The sequence below is a fragment of the Rhinoderma darwinii genome, chromosome 10 (genome assembly GCF_050947455.1).
Source record: "Rhinoderma darwinii isolate aRhiDar2 chromosome 10, aRhiDar2.hap1, whole genome shotgun sequence".
Classification (NCBI taxonomy): domain Eukaryota; kingdom Metazoa; phylum Chordata; class Amphibia; order Anura; family Rhinodermatidae; genus Rhinoderma; species Rhinoderma darwinii.
The window spans coordinates 104,003,127-104,024,393 of NC_134696.1; the positions used below are offsets into that span (position 1 = coordinate 104,003,127).

The 21,267-nt window shown below is 42.0% G+C and overlaps 1 protein-coding gene across 2 annotated transcripts in view; it reads right to left on the minus strand.

The window, feature by feature from the left end:
• Positions 1 to 21,267, minus strand: part of TMCO4 (transmembrane and coiled-coil domains 4) — a 92,907-nt gene that overhangs the window by 16,062 nt on the left and 55,578 nt on the right. For both annotated transcript variants that reach the window (XM_075840473.1, XM_075840470.1), the window contains exon 10: positions 20,709 to 20,845. In XM_075840473.1, coding sequence (XP_075696588.1) covers positions 20,709 to 20,845 — 137 coding nt within the window. The remainder of the gene's footprint in view (positions 1 to 20,708; positions 20,846 to 21,267) is intronic.

Below are 21,267 nucleotides of genomic sequence, written 5' to 3' on the forward strand. Positions count from 1 at the left end.
ACATAATGGAAGAGACAGCGAGAGAGAAAGACCTAGAGAGACATAATGGAAGAGACAGCAAGAGAGAAAGACATAGAGAGACATAATGGAAGAGACAGCGAGAGAGAAAGACATAGAGAGACATAATGGAAGAGACAGCAAGAGAGAAAGACATAGAGAGATATAATGGAAGAGACAGCGAGAGAAAAAGACAGAGACATAATGGAAGAGACAGCAAGAGAGAAAGACAGAGAGACATAATGGAAGAGACAGCGAGAGAGAAAGACCTAGAGACATAATGGAAGAGACAGCAAGAGAGAAAGACAGAGAGACATAATGGAAGAGACAGCAAGAGAGAAAGACATAGAGACATAATGGAAGAGACAGCGAGAGAGAAAGACATAGAGAGACATAATGGAAGAGACAGCAAGAGAGAAAGACCTAGAGACATAATGGAAGAGACAGCGAGAGAGAAAGACAGAGAGACATAATGGAAGAGACAGCAAGAGAGAAAGACATAGAGACATAATGGAAGAGACAGCAAGAGAGAAAGACATAGAGAGACATAATGGAAGAGACAGCGAGAGAGAAAGACAGAGAGACATAATGGAAGAGACAGCGAGAGAGAAAGACAGAGACATAATGGAAGAGACAGCAAGAGAGAAAGACATAGAGACATAATGGAAGAGACAGCGAGAGAGAAAGACAGAGAGACATAATGGAAGAGACAGCGAGAGAGAAAGACAGAGAGACATAATGGAAGAGACAGCGAGAGAGAAAGACAGAGACATAATGGAAGAGACAGCAAGAGAAAAAGACAGAGAGACATAATGGAAGAGACAGCGAGAGACAAAGACATAGAGACATAATGGAAGAGACAGCAAGAGAGAAAGACATAGAGACATAATGGAAGAGACAGCAAGAGAGAAAGACAGAGACATAATGGAAGAGACAGCGAGAGAGAAAGACATAGAGACATAATGGAAGAGACAGCAAGAGAGAAAGACATAGAGACATAATGGAAGAGACAGCAAGAGACAAAGACATAGAGACATAATGGAAGAGACAGCAAGAGAGAAAGACATAGAGACATAATGGAAGAGACAGCGAGAGAGAAAGACATAGAGACATAATGGAAGAGACAGCAAGAGAAAAAGACATAGAGAGACATAATGGAAGAGACAGCGAGAGAGAAAGACAGAGAGACATAATGGAAGAGACAGCAAGAGAGAAAGACAGAGAGAAATAATGGAAGAGACAGCGAGAGACAGAGACATAGAGAGACATAATGGAAGAGACAGCGAGAGAGAAAGACAGAGAGACATAATGGAAGAGACAGCGAGAGAGAAAGACAGAGAGACATAATGGAAGAGACAGCAAGAGAGAAAGACAGAGAGAGACATAATGGAAGAGACAGCAAGAGAGAAAGACAGAGAGAGACATAATGGAAGAGACAGCAAGAGAGAAAGACAGAGAGACATAATGGAAGAGACAGCGAGAGAAAAAGACCTAGAGACATAATGGAAGAGACAGCGAGAGAAAAAGACACAGAGAGACATAATGGAAGAGACCGCGAGAGAGAAAGACAGAGAGGAGACAAAGTGGAAGAGACAGCAAGAGAGAAAGACAGAGAGAGACATAATGGAAGAGACAGCAAGAGAGAAAGACATAGAGAGACATAATGGAAGAGACAGCGAGAGAGAAAGACAGAGAGACATAATGGAAGAGACAGCAAGAGAGAAAGACATAGAGACATAATGGAAGAGACAGCGAGAGAGAAAGACAGAGAGACATAATGGAAGAGACAGCGAGAGAGAAAGACAGAGAGACATAATGGAAGAGACAGCAAGAGAGAAAGACAGAGAGAGACATAATGGAAGAGACAGCAAGAGAGAAAGACAGAGAGAGACATAATGGAAGAGACAGCAAGAGAGAAAGACAGAGAGACATAATGGAAGAGACAGCGAGAGAAAAAGACCTAGAGACATAATGGAAGAGACCGCGAGAGAGAAAGACAGAGAGGAGACATAATGGAAGAGACAGCAAGAGAGAAAGACAGAGAGAGACATAATGGAAGAGACAGCAAGAGAGAAAGACATAGAGACATAATGGAAGAGACAGCAAGAGAGAAAGACAGAGAGAGACATAATGGAAGAGACAGCAAGAGAGAAAGACAGAGACATAATGGAAGAGACAGCAAGAGAGAAAGACAGAGAGACATAATGGAAGAGACAGCAAGAGAGAAAGACATAGAGACATAATGGAAGAGACAGCGAGAGAGAAAGAGAGAGACATAATGGAAGAGACAGCAAGAGAGAAAGACATAGAGAGACATAATGGAAGAGACCGCGAGAGAGAAAGACATAGAGAGACATAATGGAAGAGACAGCAAGAGAAAAAGACAGAGACATAATGGAAGAGACAGCAAGAGAGAAAGACAGAGAGAGACATAATGGAAGAGACAGCAAGAGAGAAAGACAGAGAGAAATAATGGAAGAGACAGCGAGAGAAAAAGACATAGAGAGACATAATGGAAGAGACAGCGAGAGAGAAAGACAGAGAGACATAATGGAAGAGACAGCAAGAGAAAAAGACAGAGACATAATGGAAGAGACAGCAAGAGAGAAAGACAGAGAGAAATAATGGAAGAGACAGCGAGAGAGAAAGACATAGAGACATAATGGAAGAGACAGCAAGAGAGAAAGACATAGAGAGACATGATGGAAGAGACAGCAAGAGAGAAAGACATAGAGAGACATAATGGAAGAGACAGCGAGAGAGAATGACAGAGAGACATAATGGAAGAGACAGCGAGAGAGAAAGACATAGAGACATAATGGAAGAGACAGCGAGAGAGAAAGACAGAGAGAGACATAATGGAAGAGACAGCAAGAGAGAAAGACAGAGACATAATGGAAGAGACAGCAAGAGAGAAAGACATAGAGACATAATGGAAGAGACAGCGAGAGAGAAAGACAGAGAGAGACATAATGGAAGAGACAGCAAGAGAGAAAGACAGAGACATAACGGAAGAGACAGCAAGAGAGAAAGACAGAGAGAGACATAATGGAAGAGACAGCGAGAGAGAAAGACATAGAGACATAATAGAAGAGACAGCAAGAGAAAAAGACATAGAGACATAATGGAAGAGACAGCGAGAGAGAAAGACATAGAGACATAATGGAAGAGACAGCGAGAGAGAAAGACATAGAGACATAATGGAAGAGACAGCGAGAGAGAAAGACAGAGAGACATAACGGAAGAGACAGCAAGAGAAAAAGACAGAGACATAATGGAAGAGACCGCGAGAGAGAAAGACAGAGAGACATAATGGAAGAGACAGCAAGAGAGAAAGACATAGAGAGACATAATGGAAGAGACAGCAAGAGAGAAAGACAGAGAGAGACATAATGGAAGAGACAGCAAGAGAGAAAGACATAGAGACATAATGGAAGAGACAGCGAGAGAGAAAGACAGAGAGACATAATGGAACAGACAGCGAGAGAGAAAGACATAGAGACATAATGGAAGAGACAGCGAGAGAGAAAGAGAGAGAGACATAATGGAAGAGACAGCAAGAGAGAAAGACATAGAGAGACATAATGGAAGAGACAGCAAGAGAAAAAGACATAGAGACATAATGGAAGAGACAGCAAGAGACAAAGACATAGAGAGACATAATGGAAGAGACAGCAAGAGAAAAAGACAGAGACATAATGGAAGAGACCGCGAGAGAGAAAGACAGAGAGACATAATGGAAGAGACCGCGAGAGAGAAAGACAGAGAGACATAATGGAAGAGACAGCAAGAGAAAAAGACAGAGACATAATGGAAGAGACAGCGAGAGAGAAAGACAGAGAGACATAATGGAAGAGACAGCAAGAGAGAAAGACATAGAGAGACATAATGGAAGAGACAGCAAGAGAGAAAGACAGAGAGAGACATAATGGAAGAGACAGCAAGAGAGAAAGACATAGAGACATAATGGAAGAGACAGCGAGAGAGAAAGACATAGAGACATAATGGAACAGACAGCGAGAGAGAAAGACATAGAGACATAATGGAAGAGACAGCGAGAGAGAAAGAGAGAGAGACATAATGGAAGAGACAGCAAGAGAGAAAGACATAGAGAGACATAATGGAAGAGACAGCAAGAGAAAAAGACATAGAGACATAATGGAAGAGACAGCGAGAGAAAAAGACAGAGACATAATGGAAGAGACCGCGAGAGAGAAAGACAGAGAGACATAATGGAAGAGACCGCGAGAGAGAAAGACAGAGAGACATAATGGAAGAGACAGCAAGAGAAAAAGACATAGAGACATAATGGAAGAGACAGCAAGAGAGAAAGACATAGAGACATAATGGAAGAGACAGCGAGAGAGAAAGACATAGAGACATAATGGAAGAGACAGCGAGAGAGAAAGACATAGAGACATAATGGAAGAGACAGCGAGAGAGAAAGACATAGAGACATAATGGAAGAGACAGCGAGAGAGAAAGACATAGAGACATAATGGAAGAGACAGCGAGAGAGAAAGACATAGAGACATAATGGAAGAGACAGCGAGAGAGAAAGACATAGAGAGACATAATGGAAGAGACAGCAAGAGAGAAAGACAGAGAGACATAATGGAAGAGACAGCGAGAGAGAAAGACACAGAGAGACATAATGGAAGAGACAGCGAGAGAGAAAGACACAGAGAGACATAATGGAAGAGACAGCGAGAGAGAAAGACAGAGAGACATAATGGAAGAGACAGCGAGAGAGAAAGACAGAGAGACATAATGGAAGAGACAGCAAGAGAGAAAGACATAGAGAGACATAATGGAAGAGACAGCGAGAGAAAAAGACAGAGAGACATAATGGAAGAGACAGCGAGAGAGAAAGACAGAGAAATAATGGAAGAGACAGCAAGAGAGAAAGACATAGAGAAATAATGGAAGAGACAGCGAGAGAGAAAGACATAGAGAGACATAATGGAAGAGACAGCAAGAGAGAAAGACAGAGACATAATGGAAGAGACAGCAAGAGAGAAAGACATAGAGAGACATAATGGAAGAGACAGCGAGAGAGAAAGACAGAGAAATAATGGAAGAGACAGCAAGAGACAAAGACATAGAGACATAATGGAAGAGACAGCGAGAGAGAAAGACATAGAGACATAATGGAAGAGACAGCGAGAGAGAAAGACAGAGAGAGACATAATGGAAGAGACAGCAAGAGAGAAAGACATAGAGACATAATGGAAGAGACAGCGAGAGAGAAAGACAGAGAGACATAATGGAAGAGACAGCGAGAGAGAAAGACATAGAGACATAATGGAAGACACAGCGAGAGAGAAAGACAGAGAGACATAATGGAAGAGACAGCAAGAGAGAAAGACAGAGAGAGACATAATGGAAGAGACAGCAAGAGAGAAAGACAGAGAGAGACATAATGGAAGAGACAGCAAGAGAAAAAGACATAGAGACATAATGGAAGAGACAGCAAGAGAGAAAGACATAGAGACATAATGGAAGAGACAGCGAGAGAGAAAGACATAGAGACATAATGGAAGAGACAGCAAGAGACAAAGACATAGAGACATAATGGAAGAGACAGCGAGAGAGAAAGAGAGAGACATAATGGAAGAGACAGCGAGAGAGAAAGACCTAGAGACATAATGGAAGAGACAGCAAGAGAGAAAGACATAGAGACATAATGGAAGAGACAGCGAGAGAGAAAGACATAGAGAGACATAATGGAAGAGACAGCAAGAGAGAAAGACAGAGAGACATAATGGAAGAGACAGCAAGAGAGAAAGACATAGAGACATAATGGAAGAGACAGCGAGAGAGAAAGACAGAGAGACATAATGGAAGAGACAGCGAGAGAGAAAGACATAGAGACATAATGGAAGACACAGCGAGAGAGAAAGACAGAGAGACATAATGGAAGAGACAGCAAGAGAGAATGACATAGAGACATAATGGAAGAGACAGCAAGAGACAAAGACAGAGACATAATGGAAGAGACAGCAAGAGAGAAAGACAGAGAGACATAATGGAAGAGACAGCAAGAGAGAAAGACAGAGAGACATAATGGAAGAGACAGCGAGAGAGAAAGACATAGAGAGACATAATGGAAGAGACAGCAAGAGAGAAAGACATAGAGACATAATGGAAGAGACAGCAAGAGAGAAAGACATAGAGACATAATGGAAGAGACAGCGAGAGAAAAAGACATAGAGACATAATGGAAGAGACAGCAAGAGAAAAAGACAGAGACATAATGGAAGAGACAGCAAGAGAGAAAGACAGAGACATAATGGAAGAGACAGCAAGAGAGAAAGACAGAGAGACATAATGGAAGAGACAGCAAGAGACAAAGACATAGAGACATAATGGAAGAGACAGCGAGAGAGAAAGAGAGAGACATAATGGAAGAGACAGCGAGAGAGAAAGACCTAGAGACATAATGGAAGAGACAGCAAGAGAGAAAGACATAGAGACATAATGGAAGAGACAGCGAGAGAGAAAGACAGAGAGACATAATGGAAGAGACAGCGAGAGAGAAAGACATAGAGAGACATAATGGAAGAGACAGCAAGAGACAAAGACAGAGACATAATGGAAGAGACAGCAAGAGAGAAAGACAGAGAGACATAATGGAAGACACAGCGAGAGAGAAAGACATAGAGACATAATGGAAGAGACAGCAAGAGAAAAAGACAGAGACATAATGGAAGAGACAGCGAGAGAAAAAGACAGAGAGACATAATGGAAGAGACAGCGAGAGAAAAAGACATAGAGACATAATGGAAGAGACAGCAAGAGAGAAAGACAGAGAGAGACATAATGGAAGAGACAGCAAGAGAGAAAGACATAGAGAGACATAATGGAAGAGACAGCAAGAGAGAAAGACATAGAGAGACATAATGGAAGAGACAGCGAGAGAGAAAGACATAGAGAGACATAATGGAAGAGACAGCGAGAGAAAAAGACAGAGAGACATAATGGAAGAGACAGCGAGAGAAAAAGACATAGAGACATAATGGAAGAGACAGCAAGAGAGAAAGACAGAGAGAGACATAATGGAAGAGACAGCGAGAGAGAAAGACAAAGAGAGACATAATGGAAGAGACAGTGAGAGAAAAAGACATAGAGACATAATGGAAGAGACAGCAAGAGAGAAAGACAGAGAGAGACATAATGGAAGAGACAGCGAGAGAGAAAGACATAGAGAGACATAATGGAAGAGACAGCGAGAGAGAAAGACCTAGAGAGACATAATGGAAGAGACAGCAAGAGAGAAAGACATAGAGAGATATAATGGAAGAGACAGCGAGAGAAAAAGACAGAGACATAATGGAAGAGACAGCAAGAGAGAAAGACAGAGAGACATAATGGAAGAGACAGCGAGAGAGAAAGACCTAGAGACATAATGGAAGAGACAGCAAGAGAGAAAGACAGAGAGACATAATGGAAGAGACAGCAAGAGAGAAAGACATAGAGACATAATGGAAGAGACAGCAAGAGAGAAAGACATAGAGACATAATGGAAGAGACAGCGAGAGAGAAAGACATAGAGAGACATAATGGAAGAGACAGCGAGAGAGAAAGACCTAGAGACATAATGGAAGAGACAGCGAGAGAGAAAGACAGAGAGACATAATGGAAGAGACAGCAAGAGAGAAAGACATAGAGACATAATGGAAGAGACAGCAAGAGAGAAAGACATAGAGAGACATAATGGAAGAGACAGCGAGAGAGAAAGACAGAGAGACATAATGGAAGAGACAGCGAGAGAGAAAGACAGAGACATAATGGAAGAGACAGCAAGAGAGAAAGACAGAGAGAGACATAATGGAAGAGACAGCGAGAGAGAAAGACAGAGAGAGACATAATGGAAGAGACAGCAAGAGAGAAAGACAGAGAGAGACATAATGGAAGAGACAGCAAGAGAGAAAGACAGAGAGACATAATGGAAGAGACAGCGAGAGAAAAAGACCTAGAGACATAATGGAAGAGACAGCGAGAGAAAAAGACACAGAGAGACATAATGGAAGAGACCGCGAGAGAGAAAGACAGAGAGGAGACATAATGGAAGAGACAGCAAGAGAGAAAGACAGAGAGAGACATAATGGAAGAGACAGCAAGAGAGAAAGACATAGAGACATAATGGAAGAGACAGCAAGAGAGAAAGACAGAGAGAGACATAATGGAAGAGACAGCAAGAGAGAAAGACAGAGAGACATAATGGAAGAGACAGCAAGAGAGAAAGACATAGAGACATAATGGAAGAGACAGCGAGAGAGAAAGAGAGAGACATAATGGAAGAGACAGCGAGAGAGAAAGACATAGAGAGACATAATGGAAGAGACCGCGAGAGAGAAAGACATAGAGAGACATAATGGAAGAGACAGCAAGAGAAAAAGACAGAGACATAATGGAAGAGACAGCAAGAGAGAAAGACAGAGAGAGACATAATGGAAGAGACAGCAAGAGAGAAAGACAGAGAGAAATAATGGAAGAGACAGCGAGAGAAAAAGACAGAGAGAGACATAATGGAAGAGACAGCAAGAGAGAAAGACAGAGAGAAATAATGGAAGAGACAGCGAGAGAAAAAGACATAGAGAGACATAATGGAAGAGACAGCGAGAGAGAAAGACAGAGAGACATAATGGAAGAGACAGCAAGAGAAAAAGACAGAGACATAATGGAAGAGACAGCAAGAGAGAAAGACAGAGAGAAATAATGGAAGAGACAGCGAGAGAGAAAGACATAGAGACATAATGGAAGAGACAGCAAGAGAGAAAGACATAGAGAGACATGATGGAAGAGACAGCAAGAGAGAAAGACATAGAGAGACATAATGGAAGAGACAGCGAGAGAGAATGACAGAGAGACATAATGGAAGAGACCGCGAGAGAGAAAGACAGAGAGACATAATGGAAGAGACAGCGAGAGAGAAAGACATAGAGACATAATAGAAGAGACAGCAAGAGAGAAAGACATAGAGACATAATGGAAGAGACAGCGAGAGAGAAAGACATAGAGACATAATGGAAGAGACAGCGAGAGAGAAAGACAGAGAGACATAATGGAAGAGACAGCGAGAGAGAAAGACAGAGAGACATAACGGAAGAGACAGCGAGAGAAAAAGACAGAGACATAATGGAAGAGACCGCGAGAGAGAAAGACAGAGAGACATAATGGAAGAGACAGCGAGAGAGAAAGACAGAGAGACATAATGGAAGAGACAGCAAGAGAGAAAGACATAGAGACATAATGGAAGAGACAGCAAGAGAGAAAGACAGAGAGAGACATAATGGAAGAGACAGCAAGAGAGAAAGACATAGAGACATAATGGAAGAGACAGCGACAGAGAAAGACATAGAGAGACATAATGGAAGAGACAGCAAGAGAAAAAGACATAGAGACATAATGGAAGAGACAGCGAGAGAGAAAGAGAGAGAGACATAATGGAAGAGACAGCAAGAGAGAAAGACATAGAGAGACATAATGGAAGAGACAGCAAGAGAAAAAGACATAGAGATACATAATGGAAGAGACAGCAAGAGACAAAGACATAGAGAGACATAATGGAAGAGACAGCAAGAGAAAAAGACAGAGACATAATGGAAGAGACCGCGAGAGAGAAAGACAGAGAGACATAATGGAAGAGACCGCGAGAGAGAAAGACAGAGAGACATAATGGAAGAGACAGCAAGAGAAAAAGACATAGAGACATAATGGAAGAGACCGCGAGAGAGAAAGACATAGAGACATAATGGAAGAGACAGCGAGAGAGAAAGACATAGAGACATAATGGAAGAGACAGCGAGAGAGAAAGACATAGAGACATAATGGAAGAGACAGCGAGAGAGAAAGACATAGAGACATAATGGAAGAGACAGCGAGAGAGAAAGACATAGAGACATAATGGAAGAGACAGCGAGAGAGAAAGACATAGAGACATAATGGAAGAGACAGCGAGAGAGAAAGACATAGAGACATAATGGAAGAGACAGCAAGAGAGAAAGACATAGAGAGACATAATGGAAGAGACAGCAAGAGAGAAAGACAGAGAGACATAATGGAAGAGACAGCAAGAGAGAAAGACATAGAGAGACATAATGGAAGAGACAGCGAGAGAAAAAGACAGAGAGACATAATGGAAGAGACAGCGAGAGAGAAAGACAGAGAAATAATGGAAGAGACAGCAAGAGAGAAAGACATAGAGAAATAATGGAAGAGACAGCGAGAGAGAAAGACATAGAGAGACATAATGGAAGAGACAGCAAGAGAGAAAGACAGAGACATAATGGAAGAGACAGCAAGAGAGAAAGACATAGAGAGACATAATGGAAGAGACAGCAAGAGACAAAGACATAGAGACATAATGGAAGAGACAGCGAGAGAGAAAGACATAGAGACATAATGGAAGAGACAGCGAGAGAGAAAGACAGAGAGAGACATAATGGAAGAGACAGCAAGAGAGAAAGACATAGAGACATAATGGAAGAGACAGCAAGAGAGAAAGACATAGAGACATAATGGAAGACACAGCGAGAGAGAAAGACAGAGAGACATAATGGAAGAGACAGCAAGAGAGAAAGACAGAGAGAGACATAATGGAAGAGACAGCAAGAGAGAAAGACAGAGAGAGACATAATGGAAGAGACAGCAAGAGAAAAAGACATAGAGACATAATGGAAGAGACAGCAAGTGAGAAAGACATAGAGACATAATGGAAGAGACAGCGAGAGAGAAAGACATAGAGACATAATGGAAGAGACAGCGAGAGAGAAAGACATAGAGAGACATAATGGAAGAGACAGCAAGAGAGAAAGACAGAGAGACATAATGGAAGAGACAGCAAGAGAGAAAGACATAGAGACATAATGGAAGAGACAGCAAGAGAGAAAGACAGAGAGACATAATGGAAGAGACAGCGAGAGAGAAAGACATAGAGAGACATAATGGAAGAGACAGCAAGAGAGAAAGACAGAGAGACATAATGGAAGAGACAGCAAGAGAGAAAGACATAGAGACATAATGGAAGAGACAGCAAGAGAGAAAGACAGAGAGACATAATGGAAGAGACAGCGAGAGAGAAAGACATAGAGACATAATGGAAGAGACAGCAAGAGAGAAAGACATAGAGACATAATGGAAGACACAGCGAGAGAGAAAGACAGAGAGACATAATGGAAGACACAGCGAGAGAGAAAGACATAGAGACATAATGGAAGAGACAGCGAGAGAGAAAGACAGAGACATAATGGAAGAGACAGCAAGAGAAAAAGACAGAGACATAATGGAAGAGACAGCAAGAGAGAAAGACAGAGAGACATAATGGAAGAGACAGCGAGAGAGAAAGACATAGAGAGACATAATGGAAGAGACAGCAAGAGAGAAAGACATAGAGACATAATGGAAGAGACAGCGAGAGAGAAAGACATAGAGACATAATGGAAGAGACAGCGAGAGAAAAAGACATAGAGACATAATGGAAGAGACAGCAAGAGAAAAAGACAGAGACATAATGGAAGAGACAGCAAGAGAGAAAGACAGAGAGACATAATGGAAGAGACAGCAAGAGAGAAAGACAGAGAGACATAATGGAAGAGACAGCAAGAGACAAAGACATAGAGACATAATGGAAGAGACAGCGAGAGAGAAAGAGAGAGACATAATGGAAGAGACAGCGAGAGAGAAAGACCTAGAGACATAATGGAAGAGACAGCAAGAGAGAAAGACATAGAGACATAATGGAAGAGACAGCGAGAGAGAAAGACATAGAGAGACATAATGGAAGAGACAGCGAGAGAGAAAGACAGAGAGACATAATGGAAGAGACAGCGAGAGAAAAAGACAGAGAGACATAATGGAAGAGACAGCGAGAGAAAAAGACATAGAGACATAATGGAAGAGACAGCAAGAGAGAAAGACAGAGAGAGACATAATGGAAGAGACAGCAAGAGAGAAAGACATAGAGAGACATAATGGAAGAGACAGCGAGAGAGAAAGACATAGAGAGACATAATGGAAGAGACAGCGAGAGAGAAAGACAAAGAGAGACATAATGGAAGAGACAGTGAGAGAAAAAGACATAGAGACATAATGGAAGAGACAGCAAGAGAGAAAGACATAGAGACATAACAGAAGAGACAGCAAGAGAGAAAGACATAGAGAGACATAATGGAAGAGACAGCGAGAGAGAAAGACCTAGAGAGACATAATGGAAGAGACAGCAAGAGAGAAAGACATAGAGAGATATAATGGAAGAGACAGCGAGAGAAAAAGACAGAGACATAATGGAAGAGACAGCAAGAGAGAAAGACAGAGAGACATAATGGAAGAGACAGCGAGAGAGAAAGACCTAGAGACATAATGGAAGAGACAGCAAGAGAGAAAGACAGAGAGACATAATGGAAGAGACAGCAAGAGAGAAAGACATAGAGACATAATGGAAGAGACAGCGAGAGAGAAAGACATAGAGAGACATAATGGAAGAGACAGCGAGAGAGAAAGACCTAGAGACATAATGGAAGAGACAGCGAGAGAGAAAGACAGAGAGACATAATGGAAGAGACAGCAAGAGAGAAAGACATAGAGACATAATGGAAGAGACAGCAAGAGAAAAAGACATAGAGACATAATGGAAGAGACAGCGAGAGAGAAAGACAGAGAGACATAATGGAAGAGACAGCGAGAGAGAAAGACAGAGACATAATGGAAGAGACAGCAAGAGAGAAAGACAGAGAGAGACATAATGGAAGAGACAGCGAGAGAGAAAGACATAGAGAGACATAATGGAAGAGACAGCAAGAGACAAAGACATAGAGACATAATGGAAGAGACAGCGAGAGAGAAAGACAGAGAGACATAATGGAAGAGACAGCAAGAGAGAAAGACATAGAGACATAATGGAAGAGACAGCAAGAGAGAAAGACAGAGACATAATAGAAGAGACAGCGAGAGAGAAAGACATAGAGACATAATGGAAGAGACAGCAAGAGAGAAAGACATAGAGACATAATGGAAGAGACAGCGAGAGAGAAAGACATAGAGAGACATAATGGAAGAGACAGCGAGAGAGAAAGACAGAGAGACATAATGGAAGAGACAGCAAGAGAGAAAGACAGAGAGAAATAATGGAAGAGACAGCGAGAGAAAAAGACCTAGAGACATAATGGAAGAGACAGCGAGAGAAAAAGACACAGAGAGACATAATGGAAGAGACCGCGAGAGAGAAAGACAGAGAGAGACATAATGGAAGAGACAGCAAGAGAGAAAGACATAGAGACATAATGGAAGAGACAGGAAGAGAGAAAGACAGAGAGAGACATAATGGAAGAGACAGGAAGAGAGAAAGACATAGAGAGACATAATGGAAGAGACAGCAAGAGAGAAAGAGAGAGACATAATGGAAGAGACAGCAAGAGAGAAAGAGAGAGACATAATGGAAGAGACAGCAAGAGAGAAAGACATAGAGAGACATAATGGAAGAGACCGCAAGAGAAAAAGACAGAGACATAATGGAAGAGACAGCAAGAGAGAAAGACAGAGAGAGACATAATGGAAGAGACAGCAAGAGAGAAAGACAGAGAGAAATAATGGAAGAGACAGCAAGAGAGAAAGACAGAGAGACATAATGGAAGAGACAGCAAGAGAAAAAGACAGAGACATAATGGAAGAGACAGCAAGAGAGAAAGACAGAGAGAAATAATGGAAGAGACAGCGAGAGAGAAAGACATAGAGACATAATGGAAGAGACAGGAAGAGAGAAAGACATAGAGACATAATGGAAGAGACAGCAAGAGAGAAAGAGAGAGAGACATAATGGAAGAGACAGCGAGAGAGAAAGACATAGAGACATAATGGAAGAGACCGCGAGAGAGAAAGACATAGAGACATAATAGAAGAGACAGCAAGAGAAAAAGACATAGAGACATAATGGAAGAGACAGCGAGAGAGAAAGACATAGAGACATAATGGAAGAGACAGCGAGAGAGAAAGACATAGAGACATAATGGAAGAGACAGCGAGAGAGAAAGACAGAGAGACATAATGGAAGAGACAGCGAGAGAGAAAGACAGAGAGACATAACGGAAGAGACAGCAAGAGAAAAAGACAGAGACATAATGGAAGAGACCGCGAGAGAGAAAGACAGAGAGACATAATGGAAGAGACAGCGAGAGAGAAAGACAGAGAGACATAATGGAAGAGACAGCAAGAGAGAAAGACATAGAGAGACATAATGGAAGAGACAGCAAGAGAGAAAGACAGAGAGAGACATAATGGAAGAGACAGCAAGAGAGAAAGACAGAGAAATAATGGAAGAGACAGCGAGAGAGAAAGACATAGAGACATAATGGAAGAGACAGCGAGAGAGAAAGACATAGAGACATAATGGAAGAGACAGCAAGAGAGAAAGACATAGAGAGACATAATGGAAGAGACAGCGAGAGAGAAAGACATAGAGACATAATGGAAGAGACAGCGAGAGAGAAAGACATAGAGACATAATGGAACAGACAGCGAGAGAGAAAGACATAGAGACATAATGGAAGAGACAGCAAGAGAGAAAGACATAGAGAGACATAATGGAAGAGACAGCAAGAGAGAAAGACATAGAGAGACATAATGGAAGAGACAGCAAGAGAGAAAGACAGAGAGAGACATAATGGAAGAGACAGCAAGAGAGAAAGACAGAGAGACATAATGGAACAGACAGCGAGAGAGAAAGACATAGAGACATAATGGAAGAGACAGCGAGAGAGAAAGACATAGAGACATAATGGAACAGACAGCGAGAGAGAAAGACATAGAGACATAATGGAAGAGACAGCAAGAGAGAAAGACAGAGAGACATAATGGAAGAGACAGCGAGAGAGAAAGACATAGAGACATAATGGAAGAGACAGCGAGAGAGAAAGACATAGAGACATAATGGAACAGACAGCGAGAGAGAAAGACATAGAGACATAATGGAAGAGACAGCGAGAGAGAAAGACATAGAGACATAATGGAACAGACAGCGAGAGAGAAAGACATAGAGACATAATGGAAGAGACAGCAAGAGAGAAAGACAGAGAGACATAATGGAAGAGACAGCGAGAGAGAAAGAGAGAGAGACATAATGGAAGAGACAGCAAGAGAGAAAGACATAGAGAGACATAATGGAAGAGACAGCAAGAGAAAAAGACATAGAGACATAATGGAAGAGACAGCAAGAGACAAAGACATAGAGAGACATAATGGAAGAGACAGCAAGAGAAAAAGACAGAGACATAATGGAAGAGACCGCGAGAGAGAAAGACAGAGAGACATAATGGAAGAGACCGCGAGAGAGAAAGACAGAGAGACATAATGGAAGAGACAGCAAGAGAAAAAGACATAGAGACATAATGGAAGAGACCGCGAGAGAGAAAGACATAGAGAGACATAATGGAAGAGACAGCGAGAGAGAAAGACATAGAGACATAATGGAAGAGACAGCGAGAGAGAAAGACATAGAGACATAATGGAAGAGACAGCGAGAGAGAAAGACATAGAGACATAATGGAAGAGACAGCGAGAGAGAAAGAGAGAGAGACATAATGGAAGAGACAGCGAGAGAGAAAGACATAGAGACATAATGGAAGAGACAGCGAGAGAGAAAGACAGAGAGAGACATAATGGAAGAGACAGCAAGAGAGAAAGACAGAGAGACATAATGGAAGAGACAGCAAGAGAGAAAGACATAGAGAGACATAATGGAAGAGACAGCGAGAGAAAAAGACAGAGAGACATAATGGAAGAGACAGCAAGAGAGAAAGACATAGAGAAATAATGGAAGAGACAGCGAGAGAGAAAGACATAGAGAGACATAATGGAAGAGACAGCAAGAGAGAAAGACAGAGACATAATGGAAGAGACAGCAAGAGAGAAAGACATAGAGAAATAATGGAAGAGACAGCGAGAGAGAAAGACATAGAGAGACATAATGGAAGAGACAGCAAGAGAGAAAGACAGAGACATAATGGAAGAGACAGCAAGAGAGAAAGACATAGAGAGACATAATGGAAGAGACAGCAAGAGACAAAGACATAGAGACATAATGGAAGAGACAGCGAGAGAGAAAGACATAGAGACATAATGGAAGAGACAGCGAGAGAGAAAGACAGAGAGAGACATAATGGAAGAGACAGCGAGAGAGAAAGACATAGAGACATAATGGAAGAGACAGCGAGAGAGAAAGACATAGAGACATAATGGAAGAGACAGCAAGAGAGAAAGACATAGAGACATAATGGAAGAGACAGCGAGAGAGAAAGACATAGAGACATAATGGAAGAGACAGCGAGAGAGAAAGACAGAGACATAATGGAAGAGACAGCGAGAGAGAAAGACATAGAGAGACATAATGGAAGAGACAGCAAGAGAGAAAGACATAGAGAGACATAATGGAAGAGACAGCGAGAGAGACAGAGAGACATAATGGAAGACACAGCGAGAGAGAAAGACAGAGAGACATAATGGAAGAGACAGCAAGAGAGAAAGACAGAGAGAGACATAATGGAAGAGACAGCAAGAGAGAAAGACAGAGAGAGACATAATGGAAGAGACAGCAAGAGAAAAAGACATAGAGACATAATGGAAGAGACAGCAAGTGAGAAAGACATAGAGACATAATGGAAGAGACAGCGAGAGAGAAAGACAGAGAGACATAATGGAAGAGACAGCGAGAGAGAAAGACAGAGAGACATAATGGAAGAGACAGCAAGAGAGAAAGACATAGAGAGACATAATGGAAGAGACAGCAAGAGAGAAAGACAGAGAGACATAATGGAAGAGACAGCGAGAGAGAAAGACAGAAAGACATAATGGAAGAGACAGCGAGAGAGAAAGACAGAGAGGAGACATAATGGAAGAGACAGCAAGAGAGAAAGAGAGAGAGACATAATGGAAGAGACAGCGAGAGAGAAAGACATAGAGAGACATAATGGAAGAGACAGCGAGAGAAAAAGACAGAGAGACATAATGGAAGAGACAGCGAGAGAGAAAGACATAGAGACATAATGGAAGAGACAGCGAGAGAGAAAGACATAGAGAGACATAATGGAAGAGACAGCAAGAGACAAAGACATAGAGACATAATGGAAGAGACAGCACGAGAGAAAGACAGAGAGAGACATAATGGAAGAGACAGCGAGAGAGAAAGACATAGAGACATAATGGAAGAGACAGCGAGAGAGAAAGACAGAGAGACATAATGGAAGAGACAGCAAGAGAGAAAGACATAGAGAGACATAATGGAAGAGACAGCGAGAGAAAAAGACAGAGAGACATAATGGAAGAGACAGCGAGAGAGAAAGACAGAGAAATAATGGAAGAGACAGCAAGAGAGAAAGACATAGAGAAATAATGGAAGAGACAGCGAGAGAAAAAGACATAGAGAGACATAATGGAAGAGACAGCAAGAGAGAAAGACAGAGACATAATGGAAGAGACAGCAAGAGAGAAAGACATAGAGAGACATAATGGAAGAGACAGCAAGAGACAAAGACATAGAGACATAATGGAAGAGACAGCGAGAGAGAAAGACATAGAGACATAATGGAAGAGACAGCGAGAGAGAAAGACAGAGAGAGACATAATGGAAGAGACAGCAAGAGAGAAAGACATAGAGACATAATAGAAGAGACAGCAAGAGAGAAAGACATAGAGACATAATGGAAGAGACAGCAAGAGAAAAAGACATAGAGACATAATGGAAGAGACAGCAAGAGAGAAAGACAGAGAGACATAATGGAAGAGACAGCAAGAGAGAAAGACATAGAGACATAATGGAAGAGACAGCAAGAGAGAAAGACATAGAGAGACATAATGGAAGAGACAGCGAGAGAGAAAGACAGAGAGACATAATGGAAGAGACAGCGAGAGAGAAAGACAGAGAGACATAATGGAAGAGACAGCAAGAGAGAAAGACATAGAGAGACATAATGGAAGAGACAGCAAGAGAGAAAGACAGAGAGAGACATAATGGAAGAGACAGCAAGAGAGAAAGACATAGAGAGACATAATGGAAGAGACAGCAAGAGAGAAAGACATAGAGACATAATGGAAGAGACAGCGAGAGAGAAAGACAGAGAGACATAATGGAAGAGACAGCGAGAGAGAAAGACATAGAGACATAATGGAAGAGACAGCGAGAGAGAAAGACATAGAGAGACATAATGGAAGAGACAGCGAGAGAAAAAGACAGAGAGACATAATGGAAGAGACAGCAAGAGAGAAAGACAGAGAGAGACATAATGGAAGAGACAGCAAGAGACAAAGACATAGAGACATAATGGAAGAGACAGCAAGAGAGAAAGACAGAGAGAGACATAATGGAAGAGACAGCGAGAGAGAAAGACATAGAGACATAATGGAAGAGACAGCGAGAGAGAAAGACAGAGAGACATAATGGAAGAGACAGCAAGAGAGAAAGACATAGAGAGACATAATGGAAGACACAGCGAGAGAGAAAGACAGAGAAATAATGGAAGAGACAGCGAGAGAAAAAGACAGAGAGACATAATGGAAGAGACAGCGAGAGAGAAAGACAGAGAAATAATGGAAGAGACAGCGAGAGAGAAAGACAGAGACATAATGGAAGAGACAGCAAGAGAGAAAGACATAGAGAGACATAATGGAAGAGACAAAGACATAGAGACATAATGGAAGAGACAGCGAGAGAGAAAGACATAGAGACATAATGGAAGAGACAGCGAGAGAGAAAGACATAGAGAGACATAATGGAAGAGACAGCAAGAGAGAAAGACCTAGAGACATAATGGAAGAGACAGCGAGAGAGAAAGACATAGAGAGACATAATGGAAGAGACAGCGAGAGAGAAAGACATAGAGAGACATAATGGAAGAGACAGCGAGAGAGAAAGACAAAGAGAGACATAATGGAAGAGACAGCAAGAGAGAAAGACATAGAGACATAATGGAAGAGACAGCAAGAGAGAAAGACAGAGAGAGACATAATGGAAGAGACAGCAAGAGAGAAAGACAGAGACATAATGGAAGAGACAGCAAGAGAGAAAGACATAGAGACATAATGGAAGAGACAGCAAGAGAGAAAGACAGAGAGACATAATGGAAGAGACAGCAAGAGAGAAAGACAGAGACATAACGGAAGAGACAGCAAGAGAGAAAGACAGAGAGAGACATAATGGAAGAGACAGCAAGAGAAAAAGACATAGAGACTTAATGGAAGAGACAGCAAGAGAGAAAGACATAGAGACATAATGGAAGAGACAGCGAGAGAGAAAGACAGAGAGACATAATGGAAGAGACAGCGAGAGAGAAAGACATAGAGACATAATGGAAGAGACAGCGAGAGAGAAAGACAGAGAGACATAATGGAAGAGACAGCGAGAGAGAAAGACATAGAGAGACATAATGGAAGAGACAGCGAGAGAGAAAGACATAGAGAGACATAATGGAAGAGACAGCGAGAGAGAAAGACAGAGAGACATAATGGAAGAGACAGCAAGAGAGAAAGACAGAGAGACATAATGGAAGAGACAGCGAGAGAGAAAGAGAGAGAGACATAATGGAAGAGACAGCGAGAGAGAAAGAGAGAGAGACATAATGGAAGAGACAGCAAGAGAGAAAGACATAGAGACATAATGGAAGAGACAGCAAGAGACAAAGACAGAGAGACATAATGGAAGAGACAGCAAGAGAGAAAGACATAGAGAGACATAATGGAAGAGACAGCAAGAGAGAAAGACATAGAGACGTAATGGAAGAGACAGCGAGAGAGAAAGAGAGAGAGACATAATGGAAGAGACAGCGAGAGAGAAAGACATAGAGACATAATGGAAGAGACAGCAAGAGAGAAAGACATAGAGACATAATGGAAGAGACAGCGAGAGAGAAAGACAGAGAGACATAATGGAAGAGACAGCGAGAGAGAAAGACATAGAGACATAATGGAAGAGACAGCGAGAGAGAAAGACAGAGAGACATAATGGAAGAGACAGCAAGAGAGAAAGACATAGAGAGACATAATGGAAGAGACAGCGAGAGAGAAAGACAGAGAGACATAATGGAAGAGACAGCAAGAGAGAAAGACAGAGAGACATAATGGAAGAGACAGCGAGAGAGAAAGAGAGAGAGACATAATGGAAGAGACAGCAAGAGAGAAAGACATAGAGAGACATAATGGAAGAGACAGCAAGAGAGAAAGACATAGAGAGACATAATGGAAGAGACAGCAAGAGAGAAAGACATAGAGACGTAATGGAAGAGACAGCGAGAGAGAAAGAGAGAGAGACATAATGGAAGAGACAGCGAGAGAGAATGAGAGATGGGGAAGGGAAGAGTCAAAACCAAGGAAAGAGAAAAAAGTCAGACAGAGAGAGCAGGAGAACAAAGAGACAGCAGCAAGTGGGAAAGACTATAAGATCAGTCACAATAAAAGAGACACAAACTTCTGTCAGTAAATGATCGGTGATTTTAACCATTGATCGCCTCTCGATTAGTAAAATTTAAATAGAGCCAACATTGTTCTGTATGAGAATGTAGACAGAGAAGAACAGATACCGGGAAAGAGACTGCAAGATGTGGGAGAATGAGACCGCAGGGTGAGGGGATTCTGTGTACAGCACCATGACCAGTCTACCCTGAATCATCAGCCCCGGTCCCCCCACCCCCAGAGAACATGGAGTCACGTTTTTCTTTCTTCCTCATTACCTGCTGTCTCCTGAGCAGTAAATGTGCCAGATGCTTCCCGACTTCTGCAGACCGACTGAGACAAACCCCCCAGGGATTATCAATCACATTGGCCACAGTGATGAGAGAGGCCGGCCAGGTCAGAGCGGTCACGATTCCTGCAATAGAATAGTGAGTGCAGCTCTGGAGTATAATACAGGATATAACTCAGGATCAGTACAGGATAAGTAATATAATGAATATACACTGTGACTCCACCAGCAGAATAGTGAGTGCAGCTCTGGAGTATAATACAGGATGTAACTCAGGATCAGTACAGGATAAGTAATGTAATGTATGTACACAGTGACTCCTCCAGCAGAATAGTGAGTGCAGCTCTGGAGTATAATACAGGATGTAACTCAGGATCAGTACAGGATAAGTAATGTAATGTATGTACACAGTGACTCCACCAGCAGAATAGTGAGTGCAGCTCTGGTGTATAATACAGGATGTAACTCAGGATCAGTACAGGATAAGTAATGTAATGTATGTACACAGTGACTCCACCAGCAGAATAGTGAGTGCAGCTCTGGAGTAT